The following is a 25,385-nucleotide window of genomic DNA, read 5'->3' as shown; positions in this document are numbered from 1 at the left end:
AGCTGTGTGTGGGGGGAGTGTGATATCTTTGAGCTGTGTGTGTGGAGGGGGTGGGTGGAGTGTGATATCTTTAAGCTGTGTGTGTGGAGTGTAATATCTTTAAGCTGTGGGGGGAGTGTAATATCTTTAAGCTGTGTGTGTGTGTCGGGGGGAGTGTAATATCTTTAAGCTGTGTGTGTGTGTCGGGGGGAGTGCGATATCTTTAAGCTATGAGTGTTCGGGTCAATCTAGTTTGATAGCGGAACCAGAGTGGGAGGGGAGGGAGGAGGATGATTGACTGATTGTTAACCAATCAGCAGGCCGGTGAGGGAGCCTGCCCCGGCTGGGGTCCAATGGGAGGCTGGGGAGGGCGGGATCTCCGTTGAGGTGAAGTGTGGTTGCGCTGGAGGCTGGGTTGCTAAGTTGCTGCTTTTCTCCCCTGGCCCTGGGATGAGTGGGGAGGAGGTTCTGTGTCGCTGTCTCACACAGGAGCGGCTCCACAATGCGCTCAGTGTGAAGGACATGCACTGAGAGAGGATATATTGTCTTTATTTGTTGCAATGTATCGCTTGTGGGATACACAGTTGCAATGTAAGCCTAGGCCAAGGCTCTGCGATTAACCCTCTTCGATACAAGTTACCATCCACAGGGCCCTGGGCTACTTGGAACTTCCCAGTGACTCTCTCTCTCTCTCAAGACATTGTTCAGCATCTGCATCGTGTCGGGACAGGCTGGCCACAACCTCCCACCCTAACACCCAACAAAAAGATCGATTGATGTGAGTGGATTTTCTGCCATCCTGAGTCTCAGGTGGGAGCTCTCTCTCTCTCTCTCTCTTCCCCCACCCTCCCCCTCTTGAATCCCAGCTCCTTGAAGCAAAGCACAAGGGAGAAGGGTTTTCAGTCTCTGGGGATTTAGATAGTAGTGCATGCTTGTGACTGTTAGCAGCGTTGCCTATGGTAACGTTTGACTCAGTCGAGAGGGAAATGGTTCATGTAAAACCCAGACCAATCCATGTCGCTGTCAAGATTTTTTATTTCAATGTAGTCCGGGATTTCTTAAGGTGTATGAGGATTGTTGTGGATTTGGGGTCAAAGTTTGCATGTTGGTCTGTTTGTAGTGGAATCTCTACCCCCCCCCCCCCCCCCCCGTTGACAACTAAAACTGACAACCAGTTTTCTGATTCCGAATCCACTCTCTGACTCTTTGCATCTTTGTTTATAATGCTTCCCATTCCAAATCAGTGATCCTAAACTTCTCTTGGATTTATTTTGGTACACATGTTAGTTTTAATTTAATGCTAATTCCCTCCCTGCTGTCACTAAAAACATGAAGGTGAACTCAACAAGTCCTGGTCTGAATTCACCATTTTGTGGGTGAAAGTCAGCACTATTTATCCTCAGCCAGACTTGTGCTTGGAAGTGAGGCATGTCTGATGCAGGGGGAATTAATACCTGGATGCTTGCTGCAAGAGTCTTGATGTATTTGAAAGACATTTGCTGTGACTTGCTTATAATTTTCTCGTAGGTGTTGGCAGGGACTTAATTGTAAGATCATTTATTTCCCTCAACTGTTTGAAGAAAAGTGGAATATATTAGCTACGTAGAGGATTATGACCAACTGAAATTCAATTAGAAGGGATTGCAGGGGTTTCATATTGGGTCATTAAACCAGCAGCTAATTGTCATGCACTGCAACAGTGATTACACGTCATTGAATATTTCACTTGTTCTACAGAACTTTGGGACATCTTGAGTATGGAAAAGGCACTTCATAAATGCTAGTTTTCCCTTATTTACAAGTTTATTTTTTCTCAATTTGTTTGTATTAGACCTACCTCCTGTTAAGCGTTCCTGTGAGTCGGGCTAAAACTATGGAACACAATCGCTTACCAGCCATAGTAACGTAAATTGTTCCATCCATATGAGGGTTTTAACTGAATTGCTTTGTAAGGATGCATGTTCCAGAGTCTGTAGATCCCTTTGAGGGTTGGGGGAGGGTAGTACGTTGCCATTTATGGACATGTCTGTAAAATATCAAGTGTTGAATGAGACATTACGCTCACAGCGAGAATGGAAGTTCTTTAATTAGATCATCCCAAGCAACTTGTTCATAAATCCTTTGATTTGATTTATTTTTGTCACATGTATTAGCATACAGTGAAAAGTATTGTTTCTTGCGCACTATACAGACAAAACATACCGTTCATAGAGGGGAAAGGAGAGATTGCAGAATGTAGTGTTACAGCCATAGCTAGAGTGTAGAGAAAGATCAACTTAATACGAGGTAGGTCTAATCCAAATCTGATGGCAGTGGGAAGAAGCTGTTCTTGAGTTGGATGGTAGAGTGACCTCAGACTTTTGTATCTTTTTCTCGACGGAAGAAGATGGAATAGGGTATGTCAGGGGGTGTGTGGGGGTCCTTAATTATGCTGGCTGCTTCTCCGAGGCAGCGGGAAGTGTAGACGGAGTCAATGGATGGGAGGCTGGTTTGCGTGATGGACTGGGCTTCGTTCACAACACTTTGTAGTTTCTTGCGGCCTTGGACAGAGCAGGAGACAGATCAACCTATGATACGTTCAGAACGATGCTTTCTATGGTGCATCTGTAAAGGTGGTGAGAGTCGTAGCAGACATGCCATGTATTCCTTCATAGTTGGGTGACTGTGTCAAAGGAATAAGCTGGCAATCCAGCGGCTTTCTAATGGCATTTATCTGGGGGAGAAGAAATAGCACAAAGAGGAAAGCTGTAACTCGCAGCAAAGGCACTAAGGCCTGGTTACATTTTGGATGTTTGGGGGAAACGCGCAAAAATATTTCAGAAGCTAACTTTGTTTTTTCACAGCTCGGTGAAAGTTGATTGCATGGCATGGTGGCACAATGGTTAGCGCTGCTGCGTCATAGTGCCAGGTACTCCAGTTTCCTCCCACAGTCCAAAGATGTGCGGGTTAGGTGGATTGGCCACACTAAATTGACCCTAGTGTCAGGGGACTGGCAGGGTAACTATGTGGGGTTATAGGAATAGGGCCTGGGTGGGATTGTGGTCAGTGCAGACCCGATGGGCCGAATGGCCTCCTTCTGCACTGTAGGGATTCTACAATATAATATAATGAGATTAACTTCTACATTTTCCATACTTCTGACTTAAAGGGCCTAATAAAGGATTTTTGCATTTAGATATTGCCTTTCACAGCATCAGGATGGCCCAAAGCATTTAGCAATGATAGTGCAATCAAATTTTGTTTGTTGTTGCATTTAGGGAGCTATACAAGTCATTGTTGTTGTTACAGGGGGAACATGGTGGCTAATTACTCTAAAGATGTGCGGGTTAGCTTGATTGGCCATGGTAAATTGCCCCCTTAGTGTCAAGGAGATGAGCAGGGTAAATGTGTGGGGTTGCAGGGATAGGGTCTGGGTGGGATTGTTGTTGATGCAAACTCGATGGGCCGAATGGCCTCCTTCTGCACTGTAGAGATTCTATGAATCTATTCTATGCAATGCCTGGAAACAGCAATGAAATAAAGGATCAGATAATCAACCAGATTATTTTTCCGTCCTTAACCTTGTCTGTGCTGACCTGTGACTCCAGACCCACAGCAATGTGGCTCACTCTTGGATGATCTCTCAAATGGTTGAGTAAGCCACTCAGTTCAAGGGCAATTAGGGACAGACAATGAATGCTGGCCCAGCCAGCAACGCCCACATCCCATGAAAGAATAAAAAAATAATAATTTTAGTGATGTTATTAAGGGATACATTTTGGCCAAGAGAACTCCCATGCTCCCCTTTGAACTGTGTCATCTGAGCATCAAATGTTTAATGCCTCATCCAAAAGACAGCAGCTCAGCGCTGCATCAGGAGTGTCAACCTACCTATGTACTTAAATCCTGGAGTGTTGGGGGGGGGGTGGGTTAATGTATTAGCATAGATAGAAAATTGGTTAGCTAACAGAAAACAGAGAGTAGGAATGATAGGTTCGTTTTGAGCTGGCAAGCTGTAATTAATGAGGTGAAGTTTAACAACACCAGGTTAAAGTCCAACAGGTTTATTTGGTAGCAAAAGCCACACAAGCTTTCGAGGCTCTGAGCCCCTTCTTCAGGTGAGTGGGAATTCTGTTCACAAACAGAACTTATAAGACACAGACTCAATTTACATGAATAATGGTTGGAATGCGAATACTTACAACTAATCCAGTCTTTAAGAAACAAAACAATGGGAGTGGAGAGAGCATCAAGACAGGCTAAAAAGATGTGTATTGTCTCCAGACAAGACAGCCAGTGAAACTCTGCAGGTCCACGCAACTGTGGGAGTTACAAATAGTGTGACATAAATTCTGATTCTAGGATCGCATGATAAAGACTCAGGAGGAAAAAAGCAGAAATATTTATGTGAAATAGTGTGACATAAACCCAATATCCCGGTTGAGGCCGTCCTTGTGTGTGCGGAACCTGGCTATCAGTTTCTGCTCCGCGACTCTGCGCTGTCGTGTGTCGCGAAGGCCGCCTTGGAGAACGCTTACCCGAATATCAGAGGCCGAATGCCCGTGACCGCTGAAGTGCTCCCCAACAGGAAGAGAACAGTCTTGCCTGGTGATTGTCGAGCGGTGTTCATTCATCCGTTGTCGCAGCGTCTGCATAGTTTCCCCAATGTACCATGCCTCGGGACATCCTTTCTTGCAGCGTATCAGGTAGACAACGTTGGCCGAGTTGCAAGAGTATGTACCGTGTACCTGGTGGATGGTGTTCTCACGTGAGATGATGGCATCTGTGTCGATGATCCGGCACGTCTTGCAGAGGTTGCTGTGGCAGGGTTGTGTGGTGTCTTGGTCACTGTTCTCCTGAAGGCTGGGTAGTTTGCTGCGGACAATGGTCTGTTTGAGGTTGTGCGGTTGTTTGAAGGCAAGAAGTGGGGGTGTGGGGATGGCCTTGGCGAGATGTTCATCTTCATCAATGACATGTTGAAGGCTCCGGAGGAGATGCCGTAGCTTCTCCGCTCCGGGGAAGTACTGGACAACGAAGGGTACTCTGTCCACTGTGTCCCGTGTTTGTCTTCTGAGGAGGTCGGTGCGGTTTTTCGCTGTGGCGCATTGGAACTGTTGATCAATGAGTCTAGCGCCATATCCTGTTCTTATGAGGGCATCTTTCAGCGTCTGGAGGTGTCTGTTGCGATCCTCCTCATCCGAGCAGATCCTGTGTATACGGAGGGCTTGTCCGTAGGGGATGGCTTCTTTAACGTGTTTAGGGTGGAAGCTGGAGAAGTGGAGCATCGTGAGGTTATCCGTGGGCTTGCGGTACAGTGAGGTGCTGAGGTGACCGTCCTTAATGGAGATGCGCGTGTCCAAGAATGCAACCGATTCCGGAGAGTAGTCTATGGTGAGCCTGATGGTGGGATGGAACTTGTTGATGTCATCATAGAGTTGTTTCAGTGATTGTTCACCATGAGTCCAAAGGAAGAAAATGTCATCGATGTATCTAGTGTATAGCACCGGTTGAAGGTCCCGTGCGGTGAAGAAGTCTTGTTCGAACCTGTGCATGAAGATGTTGGCATATTGAGGTGCAAATTTGGTCCCCATGGCTGTTCCGTGTGTCTGGATGAAGAACTGGTTGTTGAAGGTGAAGATATTGTGGTCCAGGATGAAGCGGATGAGATGTAAAATTGCATCTGGAAACTGGCAGTTGTTGGCGCTGAGCACTGAGGCCGTTGCAGCAATGCCATCGTCATGGGGGATGCTGGTGTAGAGTGCTGAGACATCCATTGTGACGAGGAGCGCTCCTGGTTCAACTGCTCCATGTGTGCCGAGTTTCTGTAGGAAGTCCGTCGTGTCGCGACAAAAGCTGGGGGTTCTTTGTACAATGGGTTTCAGGATGCCCTCGACATAGCCGGAGAGGTTCTCGCACAGGGTCCCATTGCCCGATACGATGGGACGGCCGGGTGTGTTTGCCTTGTGTATCTTCGGGAGGCAGTAGAGATCTCCAACGCGGGGAGTATTTACCAAATAAACCTGTTGGACTTTAACCTGGTGTTGTTAAACTTCTTACTGTGTTTACCCCAGTCCAACGCCGGCATCTCCACATCATTAATGAGGTGCCACAGGGATCACTGCTGGGGCCTCAACTATTTACAATCCATAACAATGGGTGAAGAGACATAATGTATGGTTGCTAAATTTGTTGATGACACCAAGATAGGTAGGAAAGCAAGTTGTGAAGAGGACATTTTTATTGTCCAATTCTGGGGTGGGCGAGCCGGAGTTTTACCGCCTCGCCCGCTCCGGAATCGCGGCGAGCAAGGCTCACGGAACGGAATTCTCTGTTGGCCTTGGGCGGGATTTTACGCGCCTCGCCCAATAAGATTATAGCTGATCAGACTGTAACCTTCCACCTATCCCCCACTGAATATTAACATAAGAGCCCTGGTACATGACTCATTAAAAAAGGCAGTATGCTGCTACAGCAGCTGATTGGGAAGGTAAATGGAAAGTTGTCATTTATTGCAAAGACATGGAATATAAAAGTTGGCATGCTTTGCTACAGTTATACAGTTGCTGAGACCACACCCTGAGTATTGTGTACAGTTTTGGACTCCTTACTTCGGATATGTTTGCATCAGAAACAGTTCAGAGAAGGTTCACTTGACTGATTCATTGGATAAAGGGGTTATCGTTTGAAAGGTTGGACAGGTTGAGTCTGTATCCATTGGAATTTAGAGGATTGAGAGGTGAGCTTGTTGCAACTTGTAAGATCCTGGGGAACTTGACAAGGCGGACACTGAGAAGATGTTTCCCTTTCTAGGACAGACTGGCACTACGTACATGGTTTTAAAACAAAGGCTCTCCCATTTAAGATGGATGTGAGGAGAAATTATTTTCTCCCAGAGGATTGTTAGTCAGTGGAATTCTCTTTCCCCAGGGAGCAGTGGCGGGAGGGTCACTGAATAATTTTAAGGCTGAGTGAGATAGATTCTCGATTGGCAAGGTCGTCAAAGGTTATGGGGGCTAAACAGGAAAGTAGAGTTGGGACCACAATCAGATCAGCCATGATCTTATCAGGGGAGGTAGTGGAAGCAGATATGATAGTGACTTTTAAGGGGCGTCTGGACAAATACATGAATAGGATGGGAATAAAGGGATATGGACCCCGGAAGGGTAGGGGGTTTTAGTTCAGTCGGGCAGCAGGGTCGGTGCAGGCTTGGAGGGTCGAAGGGCCTGTTCTGGTGCTGTAATTTTCTTTGTTCTTTGGTCTGTCAGAGGGTGAAATGGCCGCCTGCTGTTCCTAATTGGTATGTTCATGCCCACAGTGGCTGAAAGTTAACATGGAGAAGTGTGAAGTGATGCATTTTGATCGATAGATTGAGAGATGCAGTGTTTCCCAATGTGGGCAACTCTTCGCATTAATGGCCTAGTAGGGAGAAGGGGGTGTGTGTGTCCCATACCTTGGGTCACACCAACATAGGAACAGGGAGACCTGGTTGGAAAGTGGGGTTGGGGGTTGTGATTGGACTCCTTGGCTTTATTGATAATCAGATAGAGTACAAAAGGAAAGGACATGTGACTCCAGACCCATAGCAATGTGGCTCACTCTTGAATGACCTCTGAAATGCTCGAGCAAGCCACTCAGTTCAAGGGCAATTAGGGACAGACAAAAGGAAAGAGGTCACGCTGTATCTTTTATAAAACACTGGTCAGGGCTCAGTTGAAATGTTGCATTCAATTCTGGCCGTGACTCTTCAGGAAGATGTCAAGGCCTTTGAGAGGCTGTAGAAGAGATTCACCGGTAAAGTGCCCTTGATCAGAGAAGCTGGGGTTGTTCTCCTTGGAAAAGAGAAGGTTAAGAAGAGTTTTGATAGATGTGTTCAAGATCATGAATGGTTTTGACAGTGTAATTAAAGAGAAGCTGCTTCCAGTGGCAGACGGAGCATTAATCGGAGATTTAAGGTGATTGACAAAAGGGGCGACATGAGAAAAGTTTCAGTTTTATGCAGTGACTTGCTGTGAACTGGAAAATGCAGCCTGAAAGGGCAGTGGAAACAGATCCAAGACTTTGGAAGGAGAATGTAATAAATAGAACCATAGAATCCCTACATTGCAGAAGGAAGCCATTTGGCCCATCAAGTCTGCACCGACCCTTCGACATCCCAACCAGGCCCTATCCCCGTAACCCACTTATCTACCCCACTAGTCCCCTTAGCCCACACATCTTTGGACACTAAGGAGCAATTTAGCATGGCCAGTCCACCTAACCTGCACATCTTTGGACTGTGGGAGAAAACCGGAGCACCCGGAGGAAACCCACGCAGACACGGGGAGAATGTGCAGACTCCACACACTGACCCAAGCCGGAATTGAATGCGGGCCCCTGGCGCTGTGAGGCAGCAGTGCTAACCACTGTGCCAGCGTGCCGCCTATACTTAAAGGAAAACATTTGCAGGGCTATGGAAACAGAGTAGGGGAGTGGGATAGCTGCAGCCCAGTCATGATGGGATGAATGGCCTTTTGTCTGTGCTGAGTCATTCTATGATATTCAGTACATTCAATTCCTCAAATGCATCTGGCGTAATCAGCTTACAATCCAAATGCATTGCAAAATAGTGAAGTTTTTAACTCCGTTCGCAAAGTAAACATTTGTTACACTTTGAGGTTGGAGAAACTTGGTTTGTTCTCACTGGAATGACGGAGGTTGTGGGGTGACCTGATAGAAGTCTACAAGATTATGAGAGGCATGGACAGAGTGGATAGTCAAAAGCTTTTTCCCAGGGTGGAAGAGTCAATTACTAGGGGGCATAGGTTTAAGGTGCGAGGGGCAAGGTTTAAAGGAGATGTATGAGGCAAGTTTTTTTACACCGAGGGTGGTGGGTGCCTGGAACTCGCTGCCGGGGGAGGTAGTGGAAGCGGATACGATAGTGACTTTTTAAGGGGCATCTTGACAAATACATGAATAGGATGGGGATAGAGGGATATGGTCCCCGGAAGGGCAGGGGGTTTTAGTTCAGCCGGGCAGCCTGGTCGGTGCAGGCTTGGAGGGTCAAAGGGCCTGTTCCTGTGCTGTAATTTTCTTTGTTCTTTGAGAAAATGGGTAATGCCAACTAACAATAAAAATGTGAGGATTCAAATGAGAGAATTGTGCAGCAATATTCTTAAATATGAAGAGGTCGGAGTTGAAAGATTCAATTTCTGGGGAAAGTGAAATACCAAGTGCAGGAATTGGATTAAAAATAATTGGTTTTAAGAAAGAATTCTATCATCTCGGTGTTTGGTACCAGGTAATGGAAAGCAACCTGAGAATCAGAACATGAATTTAGAGTGAATTTTTTAATACGGGTATCTTAGAAATTAAACTGAATTTCTCCAGTTAATATTGTTGAAATGGATATTCCTCATGCAGCAGAGCAAGTTAAAACCCATTTGTGTTTGTAAGCTGTTAAAATAGAATGTTTATTAAATTGGATTTGGCACAGTTGCATATTTTTGTCCCTTTCTTCACACAGTGCGTTTCCTGAAATGACACGCTAAGCTCCAAAGGTTGTTCACTGACTCCAAATAAAGAGTACAGTCAACTAATTAATTTTATTCATGGGGTGGGATAAAGCAGCCAGGGAAAACTTGAGTGATGGCAAAATATTGTTAATTTACAAAGTGCTGGCAATTCAGCTTGAACGTTAGCATTATTCCGGTTGTGCTGGACTCTTTCTCTGAAGCTTTTCACGTAGGGTGTGCATATTCCTTGGATGGAAGGGGCGGTGGTTATTTTTAGTTTCACTCTGCGATCACCAAATGGAGGTGCTCCGTCATTATCTAATGTTAGACTTCCTTTGTCTGTTTGGAGTGAGCTGATCGGTTTGAGACTGGCGGTGTTCAGTGGGTCAGGTTAAAATGCCAGTGCATCAAAAAGAGGGGGCAATTTTAAGCTCTCCCACAGACACATGTTCGCACAAAAAAAGAGCTGCAAAATCTTTAATGTGCAATGTTTGGTACCTTGTGGAGAGTTTTCTGTTTTAGGAGCTTCAAGGTAACCTCTAAACCTTGCAGATTTTCAACAATGCTAGCTATCAAAATCCTCGCTGTTGTGCCAAGAATTTTTGTTTTGGCTGTTTTATCTAGAAGAGATTTACCAATACTATTTTTGGGGGGCAGATGACATGAACGTTTGCTCTGACTTTTGCTCAGAGTTGGCACTTTCAAATAAAGCTTCAGCAAGATTTATTTTGGACAATGAACTGCTTAAAGGCTGTGAATTGATTTTGACTGTCTGATTCGGCACCCCTTAGGTTGTGAATAACGATGTCTTCATGAACATGGAAGATCCAGAGCCAGGACCAGAAATCTGATGCTTTTAAAAGGTTGATGACTTTGTATTTTCATTGTTATTCAGGTCTATTTTACTCATTGAATTTCTGTAATTATAAACTCTTTTTTTTTTGGTCTGGCCGCCTTGAGTATGTTTTAAATGTTTTGTTGAGGTATGCTTGTGTCATTTGCCTGTACGGACTTGTCAAAGAAATCCATGAAGAAGGTTTCCTTGATGGAGTGAGCCCACACTAACAACGACTTGCACGCGTATAGTGTGTTTTAACATCGTAAAGACATGATCAGACACAAATGGACACGGAAAAAATTGGACATACAAATAAGGAGGAATGTGTTAGGATGGGCAGCTAAAAGGACTTTTGATTTGATTTATTGTTGTCACATGTATTAGTGTTCAATGAAAAGTATTGTTTCTTGCGCGCTGTACAGACAAAGCATACCGTTCATAGAGAAGAAAAAGAGAGAGTGCAGAATGTAGTGTTACAGTCATAGCTAGGGTGTAGAGAAAGATCAATTTAATATGAGGTAGGATCATTCAAAAGTTTGATGGCAACAGGGAAGAAGCTGTTCTTGAGTCGGTTGGTCCGTGACCTCAGACTTTTGTATCATTTTCTGGACAGAAGAAGGTGGAAGAGAGAATGTCCAGGGTGCGTGGGGTCCTTAATTATGCTGGCTGCTTTGCAGAGGCAGTGGGAAGTGTAGACAGAGTCAATAGATGGGAGGCTGGGTCAAAGGGGAGGACTTCATGGTGAGTGTTAGAGGGGGAGAGAGAGAGGAGCAGCGTCAGATTGGGTGAGAGGGACTGATTGCGTTAGAATACAGGGAGCAGCTGTTGTAGGCTAGAGTTTATGGATGGCAGAGGTTGGGTAGCTGGCCTGCAATGGAGTGGACTGGTCAAGTCCGGAGGTGGCAAAGGTGTGGTTAAGGATTTCAGCAGCAGAAGGAATATAGCATGAGTAGAGGAAGACAGTATTGTGGAATTGGATGCATTTATGATTTCTAAATGTAAAGTATATAGTGCTTTGTCATATATCCTCAGGTGGAATACGATAATATTTTTATCAAATTCAGTGGTTGCGACTGAAGAAATACTCTGTGTGCTGCAAGATCACACAAACACCAATTAAATGAATGATTATGCTGTCGGTTTAGGATAAGAGTGATCAGCATTGCTGCCTCACAGCTCCAGAGACTCGGGTTCATTTCCAGCCTTGGGTGTCTGTGTGAATTTTGCACGTTCTCTCCGTGTCTGCATGGATTTCCTCCGGGTGCTCCGGTTTCCTCCCACAGTCCAAAGATGTGCGGGTTAGGTGGATTGGCCATGCTAAAATTGCCCCTTAGTGTCAGGGGGACTAGCTAGGGTAAATGGGGATAGAGTCTGAGTGGGATTGTGGTCGGTGCTGACTTGATGGGCCGAATGGTTTCCTTCTGCACTGTAGGATTCTATGATTCTATACGTGGGGTTACAGGGATAGGGCCTGGGTGGGATTGTTGGTGCACACTCGATGAGTCTTATGGACAGTCGGGACTCTATGAAATATTGCATGCACACCAGGTGAACTCTACGGGCAGAATTTTACCATCCCGCCCGCCACGGGCATTGTAGCTCTCTCTGAGTATTGGTAAGGGATCTGTAATGTCCATTGGGACAGGTTGATAAAGCTTATGTTTAGTGCTATCCTTCAGATAAGACATTATCTCAACACCACACTAGAACATCAGCCTGGATTATAGGCTCAATTTTTACAATAGGCATTCCATCCACAAACTTCCAATTTAGAGGCTACATGAGCCAAGCTAATATATTTAGATCATGAATGTGCTGGATATAGTTCTTAATCTGTGTTACTAACTGATTTCAGTTGGTGCTATTCAGCCTGTTTATTAGCTCTGTTGCACATTGATGTTTTTCTAGTACAGGCTAAAATGAAATCCTCTTGGGATATTAGCAAATGCATTAACCTTTTTAACGAATAGGATATTAATTGACCCTTTCAAAAGCTAGAAGACGGCTTGATCGCATATATTCTTTTGCGACTGACAGCATACGCATTTCATTATGTTAAAGTGTTAAGTTACTGGATTCAAAAGGCAAATATTGACATCTAGTTTCTGAATTTCATTCCAGGTTGCTTTTTTTAATGTGCGTTCAAGATGAATACTTCACGAAGCAGTTCCTCTTTCCTTGGCGATGGGTTTGATCTGAGCTTGACTGGCTCTCAGTTATCCATGTCTAAGCGCCCCAGCAGTGCTTCACCAGCCAAACAGCTGGCACGCTCCACCTCTGTCATCTCTGAGAACAAGGCCAAACGGAACACTTCGGTAAGCAATGCAGATTGAACCTGGATATAATTTAACAGAACTTTTCATAACTGGCCAAGATTTAGGAATTTCCCTTCCTGTCATGAATGTGGCGATTATGGGTACTCGGTATGGCAGCCAATTTGTCATTTTTGTGGACAATTTAAGCTAATTGTGGAGCTAATCACTGCTAAGTCTGACCTGACAATGACCAATGTAGTTTCCAGAGCGGGATTGGATAGTCATTAGAAGCATAAATCTTGGATGATGTTCTTCCCCACCACCCCAACCTGTCCAAAGGACGCAAGGACCAATTTTACTTCTTGTTATAACAGCCCATCTCCACCCGCTCCCCGACTTTAACCGCTAATAAGCAACACTAAGGATTCATCCTGGGACATTTTCAGTTTCTTTTACCTTTTAATGTTCCAGGTGGTGCAGTTACTAGCCGAGCCTTACAGTTATCTATTGTTTACTGGGCGGCACAGTAGTTAACACTGCTGCCTCACAGCATCAGGAACCCGGGTTCGGTTCCTGGCTTGGGTCACTGTCTGTGTGGAGTTTGTACATTCTCCCTGTGTCTACATGGGTTTCCTCCGGGTGCTCCGGTTTCCTCCCACACTCCAAAGATGTGCATTGACCATGTTAAATTCTCCCTCAGTTTACCCGAACAGCACCGGAGTGTGGCGACTAGGGGATTTTCACAGTAACTTCATTGCAGTGTTAATGTAAGCCGACTTGTGACTAATAAATAAACTTTACTTTTACTTTATAAGTATCTAGGTTGATTACCTTTGTCTGTTCATTGAGCTGAATCATACTAATGTCTGATGTGTTCAATGATCCATTTGATAAGGAAAGTTTGGGTGCAGTTAATATAATTGCCCCTGTCTGACTGATTGTAGTGGTTGTCAGGACTGGGAGTAAGTACCCTTTCTCTTCCCCTACCTAAGAGCAACAATACAACTCCAATGGGGAAAGTGTAAAATCTGTAAAGTCACAAATGTGCAATGATGTTTCAGACATGGAGGAAAAAATATTCCAGGAAAAGCTATTGGGTGTGTGTAAGTGTATGTGTGTGAGAGAAGAAAAGAGAATGAGAAATGTCACTTGTAAAAGGTATGGGCGGCACGGTGGCACAGTGGGTTAGCACTGCAGCCTCACAGCGCCGGGACCTGGTTTCAAATCTCGGCTTGGGTCACTGTCTGTGCGGAGTCTGTACATTCTCCCCGTGTCTGAGTGGGTTTCCTCTGGGTGCTCCCGTTTCCTCCCACAGTCCGAAAAATGTGCTGATTAGGTGCATTGGCCACGCTAAATTCTCCCTCCGTGTACCAGAACAGGCGCCGGAGCATGGTGACTAGAGGATTTTCACAGCAACTTCATTGCAGTGTTAATGTAAGTCTACTCATTACACTAATAAATAAACTTATGTCAAGGTTGTTTGCCTCTCTCCAGGTTGATGCTAGTCTCGGAAATATCAATGGCAGTGGTTCTCATGCCATTAACAACTTACAAAGGTCAAACAGTACGACGCAGGTCAACCAGCAAGTCAATGCCACATTAAGGTAATCTAGAGTTAATTTGTGTTGCTGCTAATTGAAGTAAATCCCTGTTTGGGTGGAATCTAACCAATTGTGAAGGAAATCTTGCAAGTCAGTTAATCAATAACTACGCCCAAAATTTTTGATTATTCAGTCAGCAGTAAATGTTCCAATATCGTTTCTCTGCTTTCCATGAGATTCTGTTGTCTTGTCAAAATGTTAGTTAAAAATGATTTGCATCTAACAAGTTCATGTGGCATTTCTTAGCTGTTCCACACTTGTCCAAGTTGCTGTAATTTTGCTCCACATTATCATTCCTAAAAGTTGCCCAGTCACGAATGTTAACCTGATTGGTTTGTAGTTCCTGGCTTATACTTGTACCCATTTTTGAACAAGAGTGTAACACTTAAATTCTCCAGTCCTCTGGCATCACCCCTCTGTATCTAAGGAGGATTGGGAAATGATAGTATTTTGGCAACTTATCCAACCATGGGAAATATTGGAGGGATAATATTCATGTCTGTGCTACCCATGTGAGGGTATATATGTTACAGGTGAAGAACCCGCCACCTTCCTGTCTCCAACCTGATTAAGTCCATGGCTGGAAGGCCTGTGGTACCGCACTCCTGTTTTGAATAAATAAGATAACCAATTAAACTAAAACAAACAGAGGGACAAATTAAAGGGGCAGCCCCTTAAAGGGATACTGCCTTAAACAAAAGACAAACCACAATTACACTTAAGACATTAAACCAAAATGTGATTAAGAGGGTTGATGAAGTACCCCAGTCCCCACGGTGCCCACTGGGCATGGAAGGCCTCGACAGTGCCAGTGGACTCCGTATGCTCCCTCTCCAGGGAAACCCAGCCATGAATGTACTCGTGGTAGAGGGGCAGACAATCGGGTCAGATGCCTCCCATGGTCCTCCGCTGTCTTGACTTGCTTATGGCAGGTTGCGCCAGGCTTGGGAGCAAGTTCACGCAGAGATCCTCCTCTTTTCCCCCACCCCTCTCTGCACTTGGTGCCTGTAAATCAGTGGCATGGGAGTGAAGTGCAAACAAAACTGTAACCAAAGAGTTTTTAAGAAATTGAAAAGGGGACAATGGTTTGACGGCCAATTATTCGACTTTTAATTCCAGATTTTCCTTTTCCTTTTATTGAATTCAAATTCCACCATCTGCCATGGTGGGATTCGAACCAGGGCCCCCAGAGCATTACTCTGGGTCTCTGGATTACTAGTCCCATGACAGTACCACTGCATCACCGCTTCAGGCCTGGCCTGTGGATGGCACTCCTGCCCACTGCCAATTGAGGTCCTTAAGGGAACATTAATTACTGTACAGAGATAGATAGGTGTTTGATTTAATAAGGGGATCAGGGTTATGGGGAAAAGGCAGGAGAACGGGGATGAGAAAAATATCAGCCATGATTGAATGGCGGAGCAGACTCGATGGGCCGAGTGGCCTAATTCTGCTCCTATGTCTTATGGTCTTATACTCACTTAAGGTTCTCATCCTGCAACCTGCTGCAAATATAAACGTCTCTGTTCTTGGAACATGGAGATAAAAAATAGCCTTATTTTTGTTAAAGCAGTTAACCCTCTAATTTTTATCATTTGGGGAGCTTATTTTATGTATACTTTCAATATTTTCACTTTGATTGTCAACATTAAATCATGGAATATAACTTTTTGTCATGCTCTTTTCACCTGAAAACCACTCAAAGGAGCGATTTTTCAAGAAAATTGCTAATTTCAAATTACACCCAATACTTCTCCACTGAGATTGCAGTGACCATCTTGTTGCTGAATCAGAGAGAGCTGGAACTATTGCATCTGCCTAATGCCATGACTGTAGATCAGTGTTTATGTGTTTGTAGATAGTAAGAAGTTTAACAACACCAGGTTAAAGTCCAACGGGTTTATTTGGTAGCAAATGTTACCAGCTTTCGGGACAGGCTGTCCCTTCGTCAGGTGGAGTGGAGAAATGCTCACCAACAGGGCATACAGAGACACAAACTCAATTTACAGAATAATGATTGGAATTTGTAGATGGTGACAGTAGGTGGCAGTATGTCCACACACCTGCCAGTTTATGAGGCAGAATTCTCCGGCTGTTCACGCCAGCGGGATTCTCCAGTCCCGCTGCAGTGAGCAGAGATGTGGCTGAGAGCCAAATTCTCCGTCCTCTCTGGCGGCGGGACATGAACAGTCGGAGAATTCCAGCCTACATCTTTGACCAGTGAATGGTGCCCAGATTGCAAACACCTAACTTGGTGATGAGGGAATTTTTAAAAAAAAAAATGTTTTCCACCTCTACTTCACTTGTGTAACAATTTCCTTCCATTTAAAAAAAAAAGATCATAGTAGACTGTGAAGTCCAGGCTAAAAGCAACTGCTTGTGGAAAGGTGCAGCTTGCTCACAGTATCCACACGAGCATGCGCTTTATAAAATCAATTGATCAATGTATTTTCTTAATTCTTGCCTAGTTATGGCTAGAGGAATGGTGCAGTGACTTTTAAAGTTAGATTTCAAATGTGTGGAAGAGCACTGTTTGATAATAGAATCCCTACAGTGCAGAAAAAGGCCATTCGGCCCATCGAGTCTGCACCGACCACAATCCCACCCAGGCCCGATTCCCGTAACCCCACGTATTTACCCTGCGAATCCCCCCGACACTATTTGCATCTGGCACACAGGGAGCACTGAATTATGCTAATTAAGACTTTGAAAAAAGTGAATATCAGGAATTGATTGCAAAAATGTAAAACAAAAATGATGACTATCTTTTGCCCTTCAATAACGCACCATGCCTGATGAAAATAAATCCATTAATTGTGCCCCCTTGCCTTTTCCCTCCTTAGCGAAGAGAGAGCAGGCGATTTTCTGGCTTTGTTCGATAGCTCTGCAGCTGGGAGGAAGAAGCTGTCCAGTTTGAGCAAGACATCCCCAGAGAAGGGAACCACTTGGAATGTTCTGGTAATTATAAATTAACCAAACTTTTCAGGCATTGAGAACTGAAGACAGATTGCGTCCTTGTCTTTCCCAACCCTTTACAGTTTAAAATTTATTTATTAGTGCCACAAGTAGGCTTACATTAACACTGCAATGAAGTTACTGTGAAAATCCTCTAGTCGCCACACTCCGGCGCCTGTTCGGGTACACTGAGGGAGAATTTAGCACGGCCAATGCACCCTAACCAGCACGTCTTTCGGACTGTGGGAGGAAACCAGAGCACCCGGAGGGAATGGGGAGAATGTGCAAACTCCACACTGATCTCCGGGTAAGCGTTCTCCAAGGCGGCCTTCACAACACACGACAACGCAGAGTTGCTGAGCAGAAACTGATAGCCAAGTTCTGCACACATGAGGACGGCCTAAACATTGGGTTTATGTCACACTATCAGTAACCTCCACAGCTTGCTTCCTGGACTTGCAGAATCTCACTGGCTGTCCTGTCTGGAGACAATACACATCTCTTTAACCTGTGCTTAATGCTCCCTCCACTCACATTATCTGTATCTTTAAGACCTGGTTGGCTGTAGAGATTCGCATTCTAATCAGTATTCTGTAACTTGATTTTGTGTCTCTGAATACCCTGTTTGAGAGCAGATATCCACTCCATCTGACGAAGGAGCAGCGCTCCGAAAGCTAGTGGCATTTGCTACCAAATAAACCTGTTGGACTTTAACCTGGTGTTGTTAAAACTCTTACTGTGCAAACTCCACACAGACAGTGACTCAAGCCGGGAATTGAACCCGGGTCCTTGGCGCTGTGAGGCAGCAGAGAAATAACATTTCTACCGTTTTATTTGTGTCAGTTTCCATCTCCCCTTTCCTGGGCTGCAGCTCCATGTGTTGAATGTCCTTCACTGTCCTGTGGGGACAAATATAATTTAATCCCTTTCGCCTCTGCAGTGAAACGAAGCTTGTTATTTGAACAGCTATTCAAGAGGCGCGACAAAGTGAATAATGTTAAAAGTAGCTGGTCGACATCAAAACAGCCTGAGACAAGACTATCTTGGGAGCCTGTTCTTTTCTGACAAATCCATTGCATCAGCTCTGTTGCCCCACCAAATCTTCAACTATCTCTAAGCTTTGCATCACAGCCAATCATCTTCAGATATTTTAAAATTTCAGTTGCACTATCTCAAAAATCACCTATTTTCCAAAAATGACCAGCTCGGCTATCTTAATTAAATAATTTAAAATACCCCTTCTTGCTGTTTAACTTGACATTTTTAAATGCTAAAGTGTGTAGTATACAAGTTAGCATTTGCTGCTCATTTATTGTTGGTCAGAGTCAGTAACCCTCTATCTTACTAACTTCCATGAACTTTTCCAAAAGTCTCTTAAAAGACCCTATCGAATCCGCCTCCACCACCACTACCGGCAGCCGATTCCACGCACCCACCACCCTCTGAGTGAAAAACTTACCCCTAACATCTCCTCTGTACCTACTCCCCAGCACCCTAAACCTGTGACCTCTTGTGGCAACCATTTCAGCCCTGGGTAAAAGCCTCTGAGAATCCACTCTATCAATACCCCTCAACATCTGATACACCTCTATCAGGTCACCTCTCATCCTTCGCCTCTCCAAGGAGAAAAGACCTAGCTCTATCAACCTTTTTCGTGGACTCAGCTCCACTTACCCGCCGGCTCATTATAACCCTTAGATTCTATCTTTGCCTTAAAAACATTCAATGAGGTAGCCTCAACTGATTCACTGGACAGAGAATTCCACAGTCGCATAATCCTTTGGGTGAAGAAGTTCCTCCAGACACGAATAAATAAACTTAAATTAAGTATCTTCTCTCTCCAGAACACTGCACCAAATTGTGCCAGTTATGAGTTGAATTAAGTCGTATAGTCAGAGTATCTAAGAATAGTGAGATTTATATCTGTAGTTTTCTTTAGCATTGGTATGAGGAATCACGTGCACAGTTTTCAACTAATTCTGTGTTGTCTTGTATGCGATACTCAATTGCTTCTTTAGTTACGTTACGGGCCCCAGAAAAAGTAAATCCTATTTGTAGTTGTGAGGAATAAGATGTAGCTGAGTAAGTTTAATTTGTATTTCTGTATTTTTGCATTTAAGAAAGGGGGGATCTCAAATTTTGGTTTCACTTTAAAAGATGTCTGCATTCTACTGAGGTTTTACAACTCTTGAAGGGAAGGTAAAGCAAACACAAAGTAGAAAAAACCGTGCTGTTGCTTAGCAACATTGGATTGCAGAGGCGCACAGATATACAAGGTGACCCAGAAGGAAACAGCATTCCACAGAAAATGCCAGAACAGGCAGGACATGGAAAGGGACAGGTAGCAAGCCCCAAACTAATGAAGAAGCCAGAATCAGGGAGTGGAACAGGAGAACAGTCCCAATAAAACCTTTCTGGTCAAAGGGAAAGGACAAGAATCTGAAAAAGGTCCTGTTAAGTGAATCCAAGAGTGAGAAGCAGATGAAAAGACAGAGCTGCATGAGGCAGAGCTAAAGCAAAATAGGCTTGCAAGAATTCACAAGATCAGTGGAGACAGCCAAAGGTTGGTGACTTAATCCTACAGACCTGTGAGAAGCAGTGATTATTCTGTTGGCACAACTGAATATCAGAGAGTGTGCATGGAAGGTGAAGCTTGAATGCACGTGGCCATCCAGGGGAAAGGAATATCAGAAAGAGAGGTTGGAACCCTGGAGGAGGATCCATGTTGATGATATCCAAGTGAAAGTGTAGTTTGGGAGGAAATTCCAAGGTGAGTTCTTCAAAAGTGGAGATTGGAAACCCAAGTTAAAAGACAGAGCTTCTGTGAGACCAGTTGGCTCACAGTGTGACAAGCGTCTGGAGGAGTTGATGAGTGATTTATAGCATCTGTTCAGGGTGGAGCTATCATTTGGTTTCAGCGTGTGGGGCGTCTGACCATGGGTCACATTGGTTTATATGGACTGTGAACGTTCGAGCTAGATTTTTGTGTTATCCTTACGAATCTATACATATCTGTAAAGGTATAGTTGGGGTGAAGGAGTAGTGTATTATAGTTCATCTTTTCTCGTTTAATAAATTTTTGTTCTTTTGTTAAAAGTTCATCGGCTGATTCCTGTGATTCTGTTCAGTAGCCGCCCTCCACATTTCTAAATTAAAAAAATAAAGGATCTATCAAGCAATCCGACTTGTCCAGTAGAAACATCAGCTAAGATCATAACTGCTGGCATTAGCTGTATTTTAGGAAGAAAAATTATCCATAAGAGAATCTCATTCCACCATTGAAAAATTAACTTGAGATACACTAACTGTGTAAGTTTTCCACCTGATTGTGTATATTTTGGGATGATTCCATTTTTCTGAAGTGATTAAAACGTGAAGTTAAAGTAGATTTGTTTTAAATGCCAGTAATTATAAGCCTCACCAGACCTTAGAAACATAGAAAAACTACAGCACAAACAGGCCCTTCGGCCCCACAAGTTGTGCCGAACATATCCCTACCTTCTAGGCCTACCTATAACCCTCCATCCTATTAAGTCCCATGTACTCATCCAGGAGTCTCTTGAAAGTCCCTATTGCGTTCAATCTTAAAGTACACCAGATAGAATAGAGTTGACCTCCCTTAGAAAATGTTATGGGAGCTTGACTGCAGTACTAGTCCTCTACAATGCTGCATCTAACCTAACATTTGATTAGTTACAGCATGAAAAATGTTCTGTTATGCTGCCCTGCTGAATGGTCATGTGTTAATTATTTACTTTGGGAAGTTGAGGTGGTTGTGCCATTAAACCGCTTCTCAGTGTGTTTCAGGTTGTCTTTGAAGGTTAATTGTTCCAGTAGTTCTTTACCAGCCCATTTGCTTGAATGTTGTGCTATAATTTAGTGGTGTTCGCTTGAGTTAATAAGGAACACAGGAATTGTGATGAACAGATAACGACCCTTTGGAATATTTAGCGTGTCTCATGCGATTGTGACACTCTGTGCAATGTCGCCACCACTTTCCACGGAACCCAAGACCATTGGAGAGATGAAAAACCAGTGAAAGTATCCGGGCCGATTTGTAGAGGGGGAAGATCTTGAATGTTCCTCTCTGATCCATCAATTGGATGGAAGCTAGCCTAGGAGATCACTCTGGCCTCAATCCCCAAAGCAGCTGCCTTTTTGTAAGAAAAGTACCCCCCCCCTCTCAAAAAACTGGTAATAATTACTTCTCTGCTTGAGGGAGGTGAGCAAATCAGCATCCACTGCATGAGATGACAGCCAGTTCCTGAGTCTCACTGTGCTCTGGGAAAAGAATTACCTCCTGATCTGACCTTAGACAATTTAAAATTCTAATATTAAAGTTCTGAAGAAGAGTCATAAGAACTCGAAACGTTAACTGTGTTTCTCTCTCCAGAGATGTTGCTGGACCTGCTGAGTTTTTCCAGCACTTTCTGTTTTTGTGTCAGATCTCCAGTATCGATAGTATCTTGCTTCTATAAAAATTCTGATCCCTGGTCCTCCCTAACCTCTCCTGACTGTATGTGGAGTTTGCACATTCTCCCCGTGTCTGAGTGGGTTTCCTCCCACAGTCCAAAGAAATGCTGGTTAGGTGCATTGGCTGTGCTAAATTCTCCCTCAGTGTACCCGAACAGGCGCCGGAGTGTGGCGACTAGGGGATTTTCACAGTAACTTCATTGCAGTGTGAATGTAAACCTACCTGTGACTAATAAATAAACTTTTAAATGCTCAACTGGAGCGCACACTGTTTGTTTCATCACCCCTAAGTGTAGGCTTCTTTAAAATGCAGAATTACAATGATTTAGCTTATCTTGATATTTCATGCTGCTGATTAGTCTTGTGGCTATCTTGTTTCCCTCCCTGTCCAAAGCTTTTGTATCACCCACCAGACACAGTATTCCCAATGAGACCTGACCAACATCTTCTACAAGGATCCCTTGTCTGACAATCAGTTGTCCTTTGAATGCATTCCAACACCTTAGTTGCTATAGTTTGTGTTTCATAGCATTGCTTATGTACCTTTTAGAGAATCTATGCACCAGAAAGCCTAGATTGCTTTCCTTCTCCAGCTGCTTTCACATTTCCCTAAGGGATGCAGTGTGTTTGCCCAGCCCAAATGCATAATATTGCCCTGATCTACATTAAACATAATTTGCTAGACATAAGCCCAATCTTCTAACACATTAAGATCCACCTGAAGCATTGGAGGATGGGCTGGTGTCCTTCATACTTCTACATGTCTTTGTACTATCTGAAAATTTATAACTGTTCTCCCAATCCCTTCATTCAAACCATTAATAAAATAGTAACGAGCAAAGTTTCCAACTCCAAACCTTGTGGGACACCACTGGTGACTGGCCTCTAAGCAGATCCAAATCCACTTCTAATTGTTTTTTGCTTGCATCTGTCTACCAGCCAGTTCTTAGTCCACTTCAGTATATTATCATTATAACCCCCAGAGGCTTAAATCTTGTAGAGAAACTTATTGTGTGGCACAAAGCTCAGGACATGATGTGATTCTGTGATTGGGGAGCACTTGTTGAACAATTCTGAGTGTTTATACTGACAACCAATTTAAGGTTATCGGTTGGGCTTGCAATGTGCCTCACTTAACACTTGCTAGAACTTGCATATATTCATGCGTAGAGACCTGTCCTCTGCAAGCAAAGGAAAACATCCAAACATGAAGCCTTTCTTTGAATAAATGAATGCATGGGGAACAATAGCTACTTGCTGCATTCACTATGGCAATGTCTCCCCCAATTAGAACCATACTAACTAATCAGCACACCTTTCCTCATGCAGTATAAATTACTGTACCCTTTGAAATTAGGTATTCTTCCATCTGCCCAGATGAGTGCAAGACAAAAAACTTCAACAGCATGTCTCATTTTCCAGCTATGCTGAAGTTCTATGCTACCAAATGACGACAGATAGATTTGTAAGACATGACCTTTTAAATGAAGCATGTTGGGTGGTTACAATAGCCGTGCTGTGGAATAATTTGTACAAGTGGATTGCTTTGTCTTCATACACTCGTTTGACGTAGCTTACGTAACATTACTAGGTTTAGAAGTAGCTTTATCTTTTCACTATAATTTATTTGGGCAGTTCCTCTCTCCTCACAACCACATATAACATTCTAAATGAATCTCTCATACTTCTTTCCGTTTACTTTTGTCTAACTAATGGGACTATAGTTGACTGAGTCTGTCCTGTCACCTTTTGATGTGTATTGGTTTTATGCGTTCATTTGAACTTGATCACTTTGTATGCTAACATTTATTCACCCCTGACCTCTGCCTACCTGCTGGATTGACTGCTGACGAGTTTGGAGTCCTGAGGAGAATATTATAATGCATTTTCATGACCTGAATGCTTCAGAAAATAATCCAGACCTTTTGCAATCCTATGCTGTTGAATTTCCTTTATCAGATGTGAGAGAACTGTACGGTTGCCTTAAGCAGCTGACGGCAGCATGGTGGCACAGTGGTTAGCACTGCTGCCTCACAGCGCCAGGGACCCGGGTTTGATTCCCGGCTTGGGTCACTTGGTTTCCTCCCACAGTCTGAAAGACGTGCTGGTTAGGTGCATTGACCCGAACAGGCGCCGGAGTGTGGCAACTAGGGGAATTTCACAGTAACTTCATTGCAATGTTAATGTAAGCCTTACTTGTGACTAATAAATAAACTTTACTTTTTATTGATGAGAACCAGGCAGATAAGATGGCTACTGCCATGTGCTCCTGGCCTCTCAAAACAATATTAGAAACATAGAAGATAGGGGCAGCAGGAGGCCATTTGGCCCATCGAGCCTGCTCTGCCATTCATTATGATCATGGCTGATCATCCAACTCAATAGCCTAATCCTGCTTTTTCCCCAAAACCTTCGATCCCATTCGCCCCAAGTGATATATCCAGCCACCTCTTGAATACATTCAGTGTTTTGGCATCAACTACTTCCTGTGGTAATGAATTCCACAGGCTCACCACTTTGGGTGAAGAAATGTCTCCTCGCCTCCATCCTAAATGGTCTACCCTGAATCCTCAGACTGTGACCCCTGGTTCTGGACACCCCCACCATCGGGAAGATCCTCCCTGCATCTATCCTACCTAGCCCTGTTAGAATTTTCTCCCCTCCCTCATTTGTCTGAACTCCAGCAAAAACAATCCTAACTTAGTCAATCTCTCCTCATACATCAGTCCCGCCATCCCCGGAATCAGCCTGGTTCCGAGACGGGTTTTCCTCTTTCTAAATGCAATTCATTTCAGAATTATTGGATGAAATGTTAATGTCTATGTTTGTAGAATAATGTGCTGTTTCTCTACCCACCGTCCTTTGTTTCTTTCTCCATGGCAGGATGATGAGCCCAGAGCTTTCCCAGTTCCCGTTAGTGGTCGCAGTACCAGCACTATTGATGTGCCAGGCTTCACTAAAAGGAGGGAGGCAACTGTGTCACTGGCAGCCAACTTTACAGCCAACAATCGGTTAGTCAGTCTTTTGAAAACTACAATGAGAATGTAAGGGGGAAGTACTCTATATATTGCAAGTACCTTTTAGTCTTTTATGCAATGTGGAAATGTTTGTTCTAACAGCATAAAGATACAGCGTTGTTTTTATATTGGTGAACAATGAGGTCGCCCTTATCAACATTCTGCTGTGTGCTTCCAATACCAACAGTGTCCAACTTGGATCACCACCACACTTTAGGGAGAATGTGAGGACCCTTGAGATGATGTAGGGGAGGAGATTTACTAGAATGGTTATGTAGAAGAAATTGGGGTTGTTCTCCTTGGAGCAAAGGAGATTGAGAGGAAATTTGAACAAGGTGTACAGATTGTGACAATTTTAAAGAAGGTAGACAAAGAAAAACTTGTTGTTAGCTGGTGGCTCAAGGACGAGGAGGCACAGATTTAAGGTTTTGGGCAAGAGTTGCAGTAGGTATGTGAGAAAGATGTTTTTTATGCAACAAGTGGTGATGACCGAGAACCTGCTGCCAATACGGGTGGGGGAAACAGAGACTATGATGCTTTCAAAAAGAAATCAGATGGGAACTTGAGGGAAATAAACTTGCTGCACCACAGGGCGAAAGCGGGGGAATGCTTGTTTGTTCTACAGAGAGCCAGTACAGACCTAACTGGCTAAATGGCCTCTTGTGCCATAATGACTCCATGATAGGAACAATATGTCTTGCTGTGGCGATTATTAAGTTGTGTTTCTTCTCAATGAGAAAACTATGCCACCATGCATTGGTCCCAAGATTTAATCACTTGTGATCAATTTAAATATT

General features: G+C 44.0%; 1 protein-coding gene across 1 annotated transcript in view; it reads left to right on the top strand.

Annotated features, from left to right (window-relative positions):
• Nucleotides 1-360: 360 nt before the first annotated feature.
• Nucleotides 361-25,385, top strand: part of cep131 (centrosomal protein 131) — a 119,326-nt gene continuing 94,301 nt past the window's right edge. Inside the window, 6 exon segments of the mRNA XM_078225722.1 lie at nucleotides 361-757; nucleotides 10,241-10,312; nucleotides 12,409-12,602; nucleotides 14,037-14,146; nucleotides 16,987-17,101; nucleotides 24,455-24,582. Of these exon segments, the coding sequence (XP_078081848.1) occupies nucleotides 12,435-12,602; nucleotides 14,037-14,146; nucleotides 16,987-17,101; nucleotides 24,455-24,582 (521 nt within the window). The 5' untranslated portion in view covers nucleotides 361-757; nucleotides 10,241-10,312; nucleotides 12,409-12,434.

Source organism: Mustelus asterias, chromosome 12, assembly GCF_964213995.1.
Source record: "Mustelus asterias chromosome 12, sMusAst1.hap1.1, whole genome shotgun sequence".
Taxonomy (NCBI): domain Eukaryota; kingdom Metazoa; phylum Chordata; class Chondrichthyes; order Carcharhiniformes; family Triakidae; genus Mustelus; species Mustelus asterias.
This window is presented reverse-complemented; position numbering and strand designations above follow the sequence as displayed.